This window comes from Pagrus major, chromosome 5 (assembly GCF_040436345.1).
Source record: "Pagrus major chromosome 5, Pma_NU_1.0".
Lineage (NCBI taxonomy): Eukaryota > Metazoa > Chordata > Actinopteri > Spariformes > Sparidae > Pagrus > Pagrus major.
Genome location: NC_133219.1, coordinates 18,399,434 through 18,416,066, shown reverse-complemented (window position 1 = coordinate 18,416,066; position 16,633 = coordinate 18,399,434). Strand labels below are relative to the sequence as shown.

General features: G+C 38.7%; 2 protein-coding genes across 2 annotated transcripts in view; one reads left to right on the top strand and one right to left on the bottom strand.

The window, feature by feature from the left end:
- Window positions 1-184: 184 nt before the first annotated feature.
- Window positions 185-3,357, bottom strand: LOC140995475 (nuclear factor 7, brain-like). The gene has a single exon (XM_073465477.1). The coding sequence runs from the start codon at window positions 3,146-3,148 to the stop codon at window positions 1,721-1,723; it is 1,428 nt and encodes a 475-aa protein (XP_073321578.1). The 5' UTR covers window positions 3,149-3,357; the 3' UTR covers window positions 185-1,720.
- A 1,415-nt stretch (window positions 3,358-4,772) lies between these two features.
- mapk1 (mitogen-activated protein kinase 1) overlaps window positions 4,773-16,633 on the top strand; it is a 31,059-nt gene continuing 19,198 nt past the window's right edge. The window contains exon 1 of the mRNA XM_073465566.1: window positions 4,773-5,118. Coding sequence (XP_073321667.1) covers window positions 4,973-5,118 — 146 coding nt within the window. The 5' untranslated portion in view covers window positions 4,773-4,972. The remainder of the gene's footprint in view (window positions 5,119-16,633) is intronic.

Sequence of the window (16,633 nt, the reverse complement as noted above, 5' to 3'; positions counted from 1 at the left end):
TAAATCATAAAGTTAAAGATTTATATTTGAGACAAAGATAAGGGTGACAGCCATTTTTAGAGTTTATAATCCTACAGTGAAGTTGTAGGAGGGTAAAGTTTAACCATCTTTTAAATTAGACGCTAACCAGTGTCACAATCAATAAAACTCCATCAGTATTAAACAAGCTGCACAACTCTTCTCCAGTATGACATGTCTTATTCTTCACGTTTTCAGCTGTTCAGCTTCATCAGGGTGGTATGAGGCTGATTCAGGTTTCTTTATATACAATCAGTTCATGAGTCATGTGACTTTATAAAAGAAATGTTAACTAAATTAGTTGGTCTGTCCATAAATGTTGATGTTGAAAGAGTTTCACTGAGGAATTTGTTGTTTTGAAGATTAAAAAATGGAGATTGAACCTTCAATGAGTTCAGATGAAACACTGGATTCTTGTAATAGTTGTTGTATAATTTTCTTTTCTGATTTGTGTTTATTGTAGTTTGTAGTTTTTCACACGATCATTTGACAGATGTGTGTCAAGAAAATGAAAACAACCTCACTGACACAATTTTGTATTAAAACTGTCATCATGTGAAGCTGCATCCATCTGATTTACATTTTATAAACATGTAAATGATTAAAAAAGACATATTAAACTAAATTGTATGTTAGCATTTGTATTTATGTTGATCATAAACTGAATATTTTCCATTTCCACTCATGTTATTGATCATGTTTACACTATAACAGATGTCACATACAGCATGAAGAAGCTCTGTGAGAGTTAGAGACTTAAATAAAACAAAATTAAATTAAAACATGTTTCCTCAATAACTCATCAGAAGACCTGAAAATATCAAAACTAAAACTGCTGACATGATGCTGCTTGACTCAAAACAAGATAATGACAAGGAGATTTAACGGCTTTGATTTGTAAAGTTTGTCTCCTGATGATGTGACACAGTTTCAACATTTTGCAGTCACATTTTTTCAGTTTCCATGAAAACATTCAAAGAAGATCAAAACCACTTTTCATAATTCACTGCAGACAGTAGAGACACTTAAGATAAACAACATGTGACTCGACAACAGATGATAAAAATTTACAGTCAATCAGTCAGAATGTGTGTTGATCCTCTGAACCACTGAGACTCTGAGTGTAAAGAGTAAAAACTGAAATTAAAACATGATCAAAACTAAAAGATCATCAGAAGATCCAGAAATCTGACAAACAAAAACTGATGTCTGATGATGATAAAAGTTAAAGAATCACACAACATATTTGGTTCAGTGGATACAGTTTATGTTATATTGTGATCTGATTAAAGACAAGATGCTTCTGAGCAGGATATCCAGTTATAATCTAAAATAATTGATTAGTATCGTGTTTAAGAATGGATAATATAACACTGTCTCAGTATAGTTTTTGGTCCTATTCAAACTTTGTTTACTCTGATTTTTTTTTTATGTGATCTAGTTCGGCATAAAATCTCAATTGTCTTTCAATTGAAAGCAGTGAGGTTTAAATGTTTTCAGTTTTGTTTATGAAAACCACTTTGGATCATTTATGTCAGACGACAGAAGAGAAAAAACATTTCTGTGACCCTCAACATCAAATCAGATCTGCTTCAGACTTAATAAGTGTGATGATGATTTCAGAGTCTATTTAGCCTCTAACGATCATGATTCAGTGACACTGAAGGTAAAAGTTGGAACAATTAATTCACATTCCTGAACATCACAGAGAAATATCAGTCTGACAGATTTTGATATCAGCAGTTTTAGCATCACCAGCCTTTCCAACATGAAAATATGGGAAGAGTTTCTCAGTGAAAGTGTCTCTGTGAGTGTAGATGTGAGTCATGTCTTCAGGGTCGTAGAAGGACACCTCCCCCCTGTCATAGTCCAGCTGGACTCTGATCCTCTGGAGACTCTTCTTCACTCTGACAGTCTCACCAAGACCATTAGTGTATTTTCCATCACCATGCTTCAAACACCAGATTCCATATTTTGGTGTAGTAAATCTCTCTCCCTTCCTGTCAGCTGACTCTTTAACCAAACCTACATTCCAGCGAGGAAGATCTCCCACCTCCACCTCCCAGCTGTGTTTCCCTGAGCTGAAGCCCTCAGAGCCGTGAACAGTGACAGAGTAAGTGTTTCTCTCTGGATTGTCAGGAAGCTGCTGGTCTGTGTCTCCACGTCTCATACTGGTCAGATCATCAGACAGATATAGACAGCGGTGTGCAGTGTTTGGGTCCAGAATGACAGGACTGAAGTGGACCTTGTCCTTCATCTTCTCCCAGACTCTGAAGGACAGGTTGCCCAGGTGTTTGGCCACATCTATCAGCACTCCTGAGACCAGCTGTGGATCTGACAGTGAGCACTGGACTCTGGCTCTGGTCTGAGTGGCTTTATAACTGCTGAGGAATGGCACGTTGTGTTTCTGCAGCTCTTCTTCAACAGCACAGATACTGTCTGACAGAGAGGAGATCTGCTCCTCCATCATCTTCATCTCTCTGCTGATAGTCTTCCCCTTCTGCTCCTCTTCCTCCCTCAGAGCTGCCAGTCTGGACTCCTCTTCCTCTTTCAGGAACTGGTGGAGCTTGTTGAACTCTGCTCTGATCTGCCTCTCTGTGGACAACAGCTGCTTGTTGGAGTGTTGAATCACTTCATTGTATGTTTTCTCCACATGTTTGTATTTGTTCCTCTTGTCCTGTAGAGACTTTAAGTCAGATTTCAGCTGCTTCTTCAGCTCACTGACTGTTTGTTCTACAGGAACCACCTTGTGACCGGCATAATGAGGAAAGTCACACACATGACACACAGCTCTATCTTCATCCTCACAGAACAATTTAGGCTCTTCTTGATGTTTACTACACACCACCTCCACCTTCTTCTCTGCTTTTTCTGCCTCAGATGATCCAGATTTCTGTCTCCCAGCAAAGGAGTCAGCCAGTCCCTTCAATGGAAAGTTCACTCCTGGATTGTCCTTTGAGGATCTTCTTTTACAAATGGGACAGTTTTTGTTTTCAGCTTGTTCCCAGAATTTTTGCAGGCAGCTTGAACAGAAGCTGTGGTTGCAGCTCAGAGACACAGGATCTCTGAAAGTCTCTGAACACACATGGCAGCTCAGGAAACTTTCAAGAGCAGAATTTTTCTCAGCCATTTGTTATTGAAGGTATTTTTCACTGCAGGACTCACCAAGTTTCTGTCTCTTCTCTTGATAGCTTCAAATACTCCAACCATGTGTTTTTCAGCAGAGATCTCACCCTGTAATGGCGTCTCAGCTCTGTTCAACAATGTCAAATCTACTTTCATTTTCTTTTACAGGACTCACAGGTTAAATTATTAACAGCAGGAAATGCTGTCATGTCATGTTGTGACCAGCAGATGGAGGTGTCAGGATTTATTTCCTCTTGATTCAGAACAAAACTTTCATTGTACAGGAAGTTGTTTTACAATATTACAACATTTTTATTTCTCAGTCACTTTAACAGGAAACACGTTCTGCTGATATGTCTGCATGACTGTGTTTATTTCATCCAGCTTGATTTAATAAAACAACAACAAGCAGAAGGAAACTTTTTTTTATTCTATATTATTTGTTTTTCCTTATCTTCTTATTTTCATCAAAGGTCAAGGTGGCCAAATATTTGTGCAGTTTATCTTTGAGACATTTTCTATACACGAGTCCAAACTCACTTACATTACAATTTCGGGAGGGATACAGCACAGATATAGAGTTCAACAAAAGTTAGGCCATGGTCCGAGTTTATGAGACTATTTCTTAGCCAAACAGACTTTCAGTTGCAGTCAGCAGGCAAGAACTTCAGCTTTTTCCGGGGTTGGAAGGTCACAATCAGTTAGAGGACTGAGAGACGTTAGGCAGGACTTTTTCCAGGCTGATCTTAGCAGAGGAGGAGAACTAGTGACAGGCATGGATCAGCAGAGTGTGGGAGGAGCACATGAGTCAGGTTAGACTTTTTTAAGGGACATTCTCGCATTCTCTGCTTGTACTGCGTCAATGATGTGGTCCCATTGAACAAAAAAAAGTATAAATAAAAGTATAATATTTCAAAGGGAAATATACTTTTTACTTCACTACAATTCCTTGACATCCTTAGTCATTAGTTACCTTGCAAATTAAGGTTTTTGCACATAAAACGCACATACAAACGCCTTGTAAAATATTATTTTTATTATAAAATCACTTACCCAGATGTATAAACAAGTACAGCTAAAATGATTAGTTGATTAATCAATCAGTCGATTGACAGCAAATAAATCGACAACTCTTTAAATAAGTATTTAAGTCATTTCTCATGCAAAGATATTTTATGATATGAGGACTTTTGGGCCTGAGCAATTGTAACTGCATTTCTGACTATTTTCTGAATTTTTACAGACCAAACAATCTGCACCTGACTACTTTTAATACTTTGTGTAGCCTACATTTTCCTCATTATATCTGTAGCAACATTTTTCAGTGCAGCACTTTTACTTATAATGGAGTACTTTCACAGTGTGGGAATAAGTACTTTAACTGCAGTGAAGGATCTGAATACTTCATCCACCACTCACTGCATCTTATACCTCACTGTTTTGCTTGTGCTACTGTGTCGAAGCAGTACCTGAAAGCAACACTGGTCATCCCAAAAAAAAAGGAAGAAGGGAAAAGGGAAAAGAAAAAAAAGAGAAAACACCGGATCACATGACCACCTCCGTTATTTCCTGCAGCAGCAGCAGCAGCCTCTCCGCTCCTCGCCCCTGCCTGCCTGCCTGCCTGCGACAGCACAGCAGTGGTGTGGTCGCTCTGAACGCACACTGACGGAAGGAAAAAACAGTCCACACGTAGTGAAGGCCTCTGCCACACTGAAAGCCCTGTTTCAGTCACAGCGACGACGGATATAAACACACACATATATATATTTTTTCTAATCTCAGTTGCTCTTTTTTTATTTGGTAGCGTTGTAAAAGGCCAGTCCTCATAATGGCGACAGCTGCGGTGTCTGCCCCTGCTGGCTGCGGCCCCAGCCCCGGGTCGGGAACGGAGCTGGTCCGCGGGCAGGCCTTCGACGTCGGGCCTCGGTACAGCAACCTCTCCTACATCGGCGAAGGAGCCTACGGGATGGTGTGGTAAGACTGTGTTTACCCACTTGGCATTTTACATGTTGTTTAGAGTTTACACCTTTTCTTCTCAGCCTGACGTATCGCTAGTTAACTTTCATATTTTCCGTTAAAAACAACTAGTTAATGTCATGTTTAAGCTAGCGAGCAACAGTGTCAGCCCGATGTTAGTGAAGACGGAGTCCGTTTGCGAGGAAGGAAGATTAAATCACGACTTTTTCCCCTTTTTTTTAAAGTTCACGTTTGGTGGGATTGTGTGTTGTAATCATCACCGACAAGAAGTCAGTGTACTTTAGCTGGAAGTGTATTTAAAGTACCACTAACTTGCATCAATGGGGCACAGGTTTCTACATAAAATGCCATTTGCATCGCTTTAGGCTCATCTTCTACTACAGCTTAGAAAATGAACACATTAAGTGTTTTGTTAATACTATTTGTACAACAGGTACCCAAGTGAATTGATCTGGTGGTATACGTACTGCTGTTAGTACTTCACAATTGAAATTGAAAGTAATACTACATCTTATTTGTTCTCCATTATATTATCACCATAAAATTTCCATGGCAGCTGAAACATAAACTATGTTAAGTTTATGTAGGCGATATTTGCATAATATGCCTGTAAATGCATTGAAGGAGTACCTCAAGGGGTTTTCCTTGTGCATTTACTTCAGCAGCTGAAACTGATTGCAGGTCACACACTGTATATGAAGGCATTTATGTGAGAGACCCATGATGATATGCTACTTGGGAGGCAGTGGAGATTAAACTCATAAAAACTCAGTTTATGCACAGTTTATTATGTTTAAATCCCCCTACAACTGCATAATTGTTGTCTTCATTGTGTACATTTGCAGTATTCATTCTGATAAAAGTTTGCAAAGTAAATCTTATTTTAGCTGAAGTCAAATCCCATCCTCCTTTCTAAAAGCACCAAATCTTGTTGTTTCTGTAGCCTGTGGTAATGTAGTTGACCTTAAATGTGCACACTGTACAGTATTACATAATATATTGTCCTTGTGTCAAACAACAGCAGTGTAGTTTTTTCTCCTCGCTGTGTTGAGAGGAGCTGTGTTTTCTAAGAACACTGGTTTAACACATCGCCTGCCTACAGTTTAGAGCCACAGTGGGTTGTTGAGCATCTTTTAGTCTGCAGAATGGAAAACAATGGAAAACCCACCAAAAGCACACAGCCAAAGCTGCTACTTGTATGATCCCCCATCATCAGTTGACTGGTATATACTGTAGCGCAAGGCAGGCAAACCAGATAAAATACAGTTCACCATCAAAGCCCCAGTGTTAGAAGGATGTTGAGTTGTAAAGAGTTGTCTGTGAGGTTGTTCTAGCATGAATAGTACTTCAGAAAAGAGTCTGTAAAGTGATGGTCAGCTAAAAGCTGTGGAAACATAACTGCAATTAGGACTGTTCGATATGACCATATCATATCTGGATATAGGTCATTTCATATACAGAAAAAAATCCATTTCCTGGAAATTCAGATTATTACATTTTGAATCATATTCTCATCAAATAAATGGTACCTGATTGATTTTTCCCCCCTCCTTTCATTAAGAACCTTTGTGCAGATTTTCAATATTTTGATTGTTTTGAGCACACAATTGGACTTTGTGGCTCTCATCCATAGTCTCTCTCTGTACTGTTTGGCATGATTCTTGCATAGGTGATTTCAAGAGGTTAGTGGTGTTTGAGTCTTTTTTGGGGGGACCGGTTTGTGACATAATTTGCAAAGTTTTCTGGTCCGAGCCAGACTTTTCATGGCCAAATCACGTTTATGCGAAAGAAGTAGCCCCCTGAGGTATGAGCTCTTGGTTTTGTCTTGGCTTGTCAAAGTCCTGTTCTGTTCGGAGTGTGTCCATATGATGAAAAATATTGCCTTTAAAGAGAATTAGCAACACAGTGGAGTAAACGATAATAGAGCTGCAACTAATGATTGTTTCCATTGTCAATTAATCTGTCCAGTATTTCTTGATTAATCGTTTAGTTGTTTGGTTTATAAAATGTCAGAAAATGATGAATAACGTTGATCAGTGTTTCCCAAAGCCCAAGACGACTTGCTCAAATGTCTTGTTTTGTTCACAACCCAAACATATGTTGTTAACTGTCATAGAGGAGTTAAGAAACTAGAAAATATTCAAATTTAGAAGCTGGAAGAATTGACTTCAAAAACTAATCGATTAATCGTTGCAGCTCTAATAATCACAATATGAGATGGTATTTCACGACCGAAAAACAAACAACAACAAAAAGTATAGTTGAACTGGGATCTAGTCAGCCATGTTCAAAAGGTGTTGCTTTTTTCACCCGATTGCCTTGCTTTACGGGTATTTTGGTCCCATGGGACGTTTGTCGCAATTATTTTGATCCAAAGCTCCAAACAGACTGAAACCTACCTGAAACTCAGCTCATACAAAGTAGTGTACAAGAAGTAAAGCTAGGCATTGCGTCATCATAGCCAACAATTAATCTTGATTTGTGTGGTAACTTGTGGGGTATTTTTTTTATTTGTCACAGGCTTGTTTCTCATCACTGTGGTGTTTCTGCACGTAACCTCTTAGACATCGTCAGTCCGTCAAACCACGTGGGCAGCATTGACGTTTTATTCCTTTAACTTTCTTGTAATGAAGTCTCAGTTTCTGTAAACTGAAACTGGGCCCTGAACTCCTTCTGTTATCTGTTCAGCCATGCTTGCCACCAGTGCTGCCAGCTTCCTAGTGCTTTCTTCTATTGTTGTTCCAAGGTTGATACTGATTATTAGTAGAGCTGCAACAATTGATTTATTAGTTATTGTCAAATTAATCACCAACTATTTTGATAATCCATCGAGTTCTCTGATTCCAGCTTCTTGAATGTCAATATTTTCTTACCTCTTCCTTTATTACAGTAAAATGAATATCTTTGGGTTGCCGGCAATACAAGACATTTGAGGACATAATCTTGGGCTTTGGGAAACATTGAGACTTTTTGACATTAAACAACAATGAACAAATTTGTGAGTTGCAGCCCTATTTAGAAACTTGTATACAATTGAAGTGAAAATGAGAATCTTGGTGTCAAACTTTACAATAACCAGCGATGGAATGTAACTAAGAACAATTCACTCAGGTACTGTACTTGCGTTTAATTTTGAGGTACTTGTACTTTACTTGAGTACGAATTTCCATTTACTTCTACCTTGAACTTACACTCTACTACATTTTGAGGCGAATATTTTGCTTTTCACTCCACTAAATTCAATTGATAATTTTAAATACTGGTTTCTTTGTAGATTCAGACTAACTTTATTGGCAGTCTGTCAAAATATACAACAACATTGATTCTTCTAACAAGAGATGCAAATCTGATAATCAGCCAGGCCTATAATAAGTCTGTCTTTAATGCAAATGCTGCTTCAAAGCAGAATAAGCGAGCAAAAGACTTAATTAAGTCAGTATCTATATTTTCCTTTGAAAGTTTGCTTCAAGAACAGGAATCTGTCTGATGTTGAAGCATGTTGTGACCAGATTATTTTAAGTATGGAATGTTTTTAATCCAATTATTTGTTTCATTAGGGCAGGTTTGAACTGTGCTTTGCAGGTCACATCAAAAACTTGAGCTTTATGCCTTAAATATTAGTTTAAAACTATAGATCATCTTCCAAGGAAACAACGATACAGTATATTGCTGAGTAGCTACAGTAGAGCACCCAAAAAGCTTCTTAGTTTAAACGGGCGTTCATATTAAGATATCTCTCATTTCCTGACATCTCCGATGATGGATTAGAGCAACAGGCACAGACAGGTCCATCAAGCTTGACTTAAGTTACAGGGACTGGAATTGTATTGGTTTTGCCTCCCAGTGATGGCAAAATCTCTAAGCCAGCAAAATATCTGGTTACAAAAACTTTGTGTCTATTAAATGTGAGCTTTTTTTCTTTTGCAAGTTCTGTGAGACTAAATATGCAAAAACTGTTGTGACTATATAATTGGAGAGAGCATTGTAGTTTATTATCTGAGGCTTTGTAGTTTTTTTTCTTTCTTTTTTTCATGAGAGCAGTTCCCCCTTTCTTTGTTCAGTAACTATTTTCATCTTGTAGACCTTAAATGACTGTACTGACTCCATACTAGCAGCGAAAGCAGTATTCTGTCAGTTTTACTGTGATCTTCACTATGTTCATGTAAAAGCCCAGTTCTTTACTTTGGTGTTGTTTCTGTATTTTTGGTATGCTCAAAGGCAGTTGGAGTGGGCGATGTGTCAGCCTCAGCCTCTTTGCACTCGTCTTGCTGCGTTCTTCTTGAGACCTGCAGATTTGAGTCAGTTGGTCATGTTGCTTTGATGTGCAGCAGCCAGAGAAAGTGGTGCAGCGTGTACTTCAGACATCCCTTGGTTTGCATCTGAAGTATTTTTAAATCAAGTCAGGAAGTATTTCTTGACAAGGCTCTGGTGGCAGTGCAGCACTGTGTACTTGCTACATTCAATAAGCATTATGAGACGGAAAAGTTGGCTTTATGGATATATTTTATTGTGAAAATTTTATGCCAAAACACTCACTTCACACATAGAGGTTTATTATAAAAACAATTAAAAATGCATACAGACATTTTTAAAGCTTAGAAATAGTTAGCAAAATTCAGTGAGTCAGATTGATTTAACTAAATTACAAGCTGATAGCATGGTGATACTTCAGTCATAACGTGTGAATTATATTTCTGCAGTGATGCAATTAAACGTCTATATAAATCTACACAGAGAGGTTATAGCATACTTAAAATTTTGTTGTAGGTCGCAGACGTGCCCACCCCTAAAATATCAACAACCATTGTGCAACCCTGTGCGTCAAACACGCTGATTGGTAGATCCGTCTTCCTGTTGGGGGACTGTTTGTTGAATCAAATAAAAAATACATTCCAAACATTCTAGGGCTGGACAGTTTATCAAATTATCAGGATTGCAGTATGACCAAGTGCGACACCCAAATATAAGCTGCTTTTGATAAAGCTAAACTGTGTAACAAAACAGCATGTAATTAAATATTGTAGTTTATTACAGACTGCAAATCGCTTTTTTGCTGAGATAATGACAGTTGTGGTGCAAAAATAATCATTCCCAAAAATTATGAATCATATCGCAATCATAACACATCCCAACCCATTAAAGGTAAGCAACACACAGTGGCTGTGTCTCAATTCAGGGGCTGCATCCTTCGAAGGGTGCATTTGAAGGCCAATTATGTCACAAAGGCCGTCCCAATTCGAAGGCTCTTTCAAATGCACCCCACAAATGCAGCCTTCTTTTCCCTCTTTTTGAAGGATGCACCGCTACTATCCTTCGCGGCCTCCCATATCCCAAGATTCTTTGCGCGCCGGAAAAAGAAGAAAGAAAGAAAACGGCAACATCAAGTGGTGTAGATCATCACTTTCGCGGGCCTGGGCAGCAAAAATCGTCATGTAAGGGTAAGGGCGGGAACATCTGGTGACGCAACCAGGAAATGCTCCGAAGGCTAGACCGTCCCATTTAACAACGGTGGACGCGACTTTCGAAGGTACCTCCGAAGGATTCGCCTTCGGAGGCCGCAAAGGCCGCGTCCTTTGAAGGATGCAGCCCCTGAATTGGGACACAGCTAGTATAAACATTCTGGGTACTTTTTAAAAAAAAAAATACTAAAACATAGGATCTACTAAAGTCAGTCTGTATTAGAGATTTACACCTACACACATTTAAAGTAGTATTGCAGTCTCCATGTCCTGCTTTCTTGTTTTCAATGTCCTGTCCAAAAGCATTTTATCTTACTTGATCACGCAAACAACCAAGGTACGGGAGTATAACATGATGCCAAATATGCAAACCTGGTGGCTAAGAATTTTTTATCTGCTCATCTTATCAGCTGTTTCAGGAGTCATATTTAGTTACTGCTGATGAAAATGCAAACGTTTCCTGTAATGCTGCTTCATAATAAAAACTTTTAAATGACTAAATAATGGGGGCTATAGGAAATGAAACTTGTTTGTAACTGAATTAGTGGAGCCACTTTGTCAGCAATGATTCTTCGATAGTACTGCGGGGGTTGGGACAAGAGCGTCATGGGTTTAAGACGCACCTTGAAGCAGGTAGACTGGTTGTGAGGGAAATGCAAATTCGCTGCCAGGCTGAGTCAAACCAAATAGAGCCAGGCTGGCAGATGTACTAGAAAGACGGCACAAGTGTGCGAGTTCATTTCGAAATGTTTGGAAAACGTTGATAATCGTCCTCTTGACAGCTTTCAGTCTTGTTAAATACGACCTAACGGCAATCACTTATTGACAAGGTATCACAACTGTGCCCTTTGGAGTCTTCTACAATAATTTGTTTTGTCACCAACAATTGATCCAAAATCCTCTTTAAAGTTTGTGTTTACAGAGTCAAAATCCAGCTCTGCTTTGGGGTTGGCTGCTGTTAAACAAGCTTTTGGTTCTCAGTGTGATTTCTCATTAAGTGTTTCTTTTATCCGTCTGTCTTAGCAGAGGAAGAGTAATACAGGGTGTGTACATCCATATTCCAACCAAAATGGGCATTGACTAGTGTGCTGGAGAGTAGAATTTGAGCATTTTTAAATAAAAATGAATCTGTAATTTATTTTGTTAGCACTCTTGGCTGTGGGTACCCTTTTTTAAAGTGATCACAGTTGAGTTATGTTGTAATGATTGTGTAAATTGAAATAGGATGAGGCAGGACAATGCATTTAAAATCAGTCTATATTTCTTGCCCTTAAGGTTAGTCACAGCCATTAGACATAAAACATGTACAATGAAGAGTATTAAGTTGTCTGTACAAGGATACATGTGGTGGTTATAATGTTTTACAGAGTTTTAAGGACATAATCTGGTTGCGTTTTACTGCATGATAAGAGGGCGGTCGACAGTGAGGCACGTCTGTGTCATTTTCAGAGTAGGCCTATTTTTGTTTTCAATAGCCTCTTGTTGACTGTAAGGCTGTTGCATGTCAGGGCTTTCCAGTGGCTGAGGGCTGCGCAGATTGACGGTGCTCTGAGCCTCTTAACACGAGCCTCAGTGCGTGCACACCGTCTGCTTACACAATCGCGAGATACTGTATCACCCTCTGCGATGATATTCAGAAGCTGCTGTGGCATACTCTACCTTTTCAGCCCACCCACCTGAATAGTTAGATCATGGAGGAATGCTGCTGAAGTGGCTCATATTCATACAAAGTTTTATTCCTAAAATGATTGGTGGTAATCAGACAGGTTCCATCTTTTGGCCATGTTAATGGCAAAGTGGAAGAAACAGAACAATGGGATGGCAGCACATTGCTTCTAGTTGGAAACGTTTCTGTTCTTTTCCGTAGTTTTTTTTTCTTCTTTTTTTTTGATTGATTGTATTGTTATTCAGAGTGAAAAGGCTTAAACCCTCTGATATCTTAACTGAGGATATCCAGTACCAATACAATTCAATGCTCTCTTTTTCCAAATTTAAAATCTGTATACTGCACTGCATGGAACTCATTAGGATCCTTTTGATGTGTGTTAATTTGTCACCAGCAATTGCTATGGCACTAAACGCTCAGCTGGCAGCCTGCTCAGACTGAATGAATGTTACTGTTAGAGGAAATATTGAATTTTACAATGACAAGGAAATAATTGTACTTAAGTTGACCAGCTAAGTCATGGCATCAGTGTTATGATATGATGACTGTATGATTAACAACCCATATGTTTGAGACATCGAAAGCTATCAGGTGATTTTATTTAACAGCTCAATGTGATGTGTGTCTTCGGATAACTTGTTTTGACCAACTAACAGCAGACCAAAACTGAAAGATGTTATATTTGCGATGATAAAACGGAGAAACCCAACAAATACTTACATTTGAGAAGTTGAAAATGCATATTTAATCGACATTTAATTTTATAGTTTTAAGACAGTTGTCAGTGTCATTTAACACATCTCATCATCAACCCCACATCCGAAATTACATTTCTTTGTAATTCCTGTCCTCCTCTGGTGACTCCTTATCTTGATCTCGACTCCTTGACCTGCCTGATTCTCAGACGTTGCTGATGCTTTGCTTCATTCTGCCATGAGCCGTCCTCTTGAAATGCCACCGTGGCACCCATCTCCATGGCAACCCCTCTGCCTCTGACATCAGTACCACCACTTCACAGCCAATGGGAAAGGCAGGGAGAGAATGAGAGCCTTGACACTCTGAAATCCTGTTGTGCAATTCAGAAGGAGATGTAATTTGTGTAATTTGGGTGATTACGCCTGCCAAGATGAGCACAATGACTTCTGGTTCAACAAACAAGTAAAACATTCACGTACACTGCTGCTTGTTGCATTGAAGCTGATATCAATGTTCATCATCAAAACCTGACGGATGCATTTTATTACTGAGCTGCTTTTGCATGTCTGCCTCTCATGTGTTGAATCCACACATTTCTCAGGAAATGGACTGATTGAAAAGAGCACAAACCCCTTTGCTTAAGCCAGATTACACAATATGAATGTGTTGTGGTCTGTGAGAGAAAAAAAACTGTGACAGCAATGTCATGCAACGTAAAATTTGCGGAAGTGGTCAGACGGCTTTGATTATATCTCTTGGACTCATTTTTATATCATAGCATTCTTGCAACAGTCAAGGTTCCATAGAAATCATCACACGAGTGCTGTTATGAGTACTACACTTTTTGAGTCATCTTTAAAGTGGTGTCGTGCTACTTTGAGCACAAAACAAAAAATGTTAAATCTGCATCACTGACAAACTCAGGGAGGACCGTCCTACATACTTCAGCTCTCATGTCTCTCACGTTTTGTGAATGTTTTTCTGCAGTCTCAACTGTTGTGCATTGTTAATGCACTATCAAGATGAGTCATTTATTTGCATATAAATCATATATTGTTTACGTCCTTTTTTGTAAACTTTGTCTATTAAGCAGCATGGGCCTACCGCCCCTTTGTCTAATGTAAGAAATTACAAGCCTTAGTTACAAATCACCAGTGTGGTTTGATAAACGAGTCTGCAGACAGATGTGGCTGATTTAGAAATTGTGTCAGGATGAACAGCTTTTTTTTATTGAATTGTTTAGTGTATGAAATGCCACTGCCCAAGGTGAACACTTTTTAAATGTTTATTTTGTCCGCCCAACAGTCCAAAAATTTAAAATATAATATTACAGAAAACCAGCAAATCTACACATTTTAGAAGCTGGTATTAGAGAACCTTTGCTAGTTTTGCTTGATTAAACCACAGCTAAGTAGGGCTAAAACAAGTTACTAATCAATTTGTTCCCAGTGTATTTTCTCTATTAATCGCCTGGTCTTTGAAATGTTAGAAAACTGTGAGAGAGGCCATTTTACAATTTCCTAAAAGCAAAGCTCTTGTGCTAATTGGTTATCGTCATTGAGGCATACAAGAGGATACTTCATTTAATTGGCAGAATTTTGATGTATACAAAATAAAACCAAGTGAATCTGAATGTAGAGACTCAACTGGCGATAGAATCTACGACCTTGCTGATAACGAGCTGAAACAGAGATACCAAGGTCCATGTGTTTGGTTAGCACCTGAGAGCTGGAGGTTATACAGCAGTTATATATGGCAGTGGCTGAGTGCTTATAGGCATAGAAATAAATAAAAAAAAGAGAGGGGGAGATAAGTGCTTTTTGTAGGAGGGATGCTGTACTTCACATTAGACAAGACTGTACAGTATTTACAGTGTTTTTACTCTGTGTGGGTTACACTGCTTTCACCACTGATGGGCCCCCATCCGCAAACCTGTGGTTAACTTAAATGCTCACACTAAACGCTAAGGAAAATTTTATTGACCAGTGGATCAGATAGAGTCGTCTTACCTTTTTAAGGTTGCATAAAGGGGCCATTTAGACTCATCATAAAAATGTTTTTCTGTCAGACCTCTCTCACAGTGGACACAGCTGTTATTTACACATCATTTTTCTTTTAATGCCAAAGAGGTTCTCTGCATTCAGTATGTCGTTCAACTGGGTGTGTAGCCAAGTTTACATTTGGCTTTTAAGGTGAATGAAGTGCATACATTTAATCTGATGTCATGCTAGTTGCTGTGATGAGGGATTCAAATCTAAAATTTTAGTATTACGTAAAGATATGGACAGAAAAAGAACAAATGTGAATTTTTTGCCATAATGTCTTTATTTAGTCAACAATGAAAGTCATCTGTATTTAGCCGGATTGTTTTTAATGTGGTCTCTGTTAAGCCTGTTGTGTAATCCAGTTGCTATTTGAAGAAATCAGAATAGTGAAAAGGCTCCAGCTTCAATCATACTAACTGAAAAGTAATTCCTATTAAGTGCTCATTCGATAAATAAATTTGATAAATCACATATCTGCTCATAAGAGACAGTAAAGGAACGAGGCGAAGTAAAAATTAAGTTTTTTTTATTGTTCACATTTAATTGCAACATGTAAACTTTTTTTTTACATCTATAAATGTTAACAAATGTTCCGTAGTAACTCGACTCCATGGCTGTAAATGGCTTAATTAAAGCCAATATCTCACTTCTTCCAAAAGTATCTTGTATATTAACATGCTAGCACAAACATTGAAATGTACCATTGTTCTTATTAGTACAGATATTATAATTAGTAAGAAAGCATATGACAGGAAATGGATTAGCCAGGCAGTAAGCTGCCTGAACCTTGATGAATCTTTGTGTCATAATTAGAGATGTAGACGGTTAACTGTACATCTGTTAACCACTGAGAATATTTTTTACCAGTTATGCATGTGGGTCAGTAGGTTTATTTGCTGTGGCTTCGCTAGCTAGCAGTCTGAGGTAAAAAAATTAAGCATGCTAAACAAAGCTCGATGTGGGAACATTTCCTACAGAAGGGCAGCAAACTCAAGCGTAAATTGTGTGCCCCTGGCTGCAATGTCCAAGGATGTCTTGTAGCCAAAGGTCACATCGCTGTTCGCTGTGGGTAGAAAGTGTGAGGTGTGGTACGGCACCAAATAATTCTGTGTCTTTTGCAAGACAGCAGGAAGGTGAATGATTGTGGCTGGAGTGGGTGTTGTCTTTTGTAATGCCTGGACTCTGTGCAGACACCTCACCTCACTGATGCTCTGTTGATGTGTACCAATGACGTTCTGGGCAGTTTTAATCACCCACAGAGCCTCTCTGTCCTGGGCTGTGCATCAACCATGCTGGTTTTGATGTTACCAGTCAGGTTGCTTTCTGGCGCTCCTCTGTAAAAGTGGAGAAGAAAACCGTTTGTGGACTTTTTTTTTTTTTTTTAAACCAGAGTGGAGATGTGTGATGACCATGACAAGTTCTCTGTGATGTTGATTTGATTCCCAGAGACCTAAACCTGTTCATCTGCTCCACCTCAGCTCCACTGATGTTGACAGTTTGCATTGCATTGCTACAATAAGATAAACTGGTGATCACTTATAATACTGAAATCTTTTTCGCTGAAACAGAACTTGGCATTGTTACTAAGGTAGAAGTGTATTGTTCAGTGTAATTGAGGATTTTTGTAGTGGTGTGTTTTCCTTTTT

Excerpts from the sequence above, each read along its gene's own strand:
- LOC140995475 (XM_073465477.1), bottom strand. The coding sequence starts at position 3,148 with ATGGCTGAGAAAAATTCTGCTCTTGAAAGTTTCCTGAGCTGCCATGTG.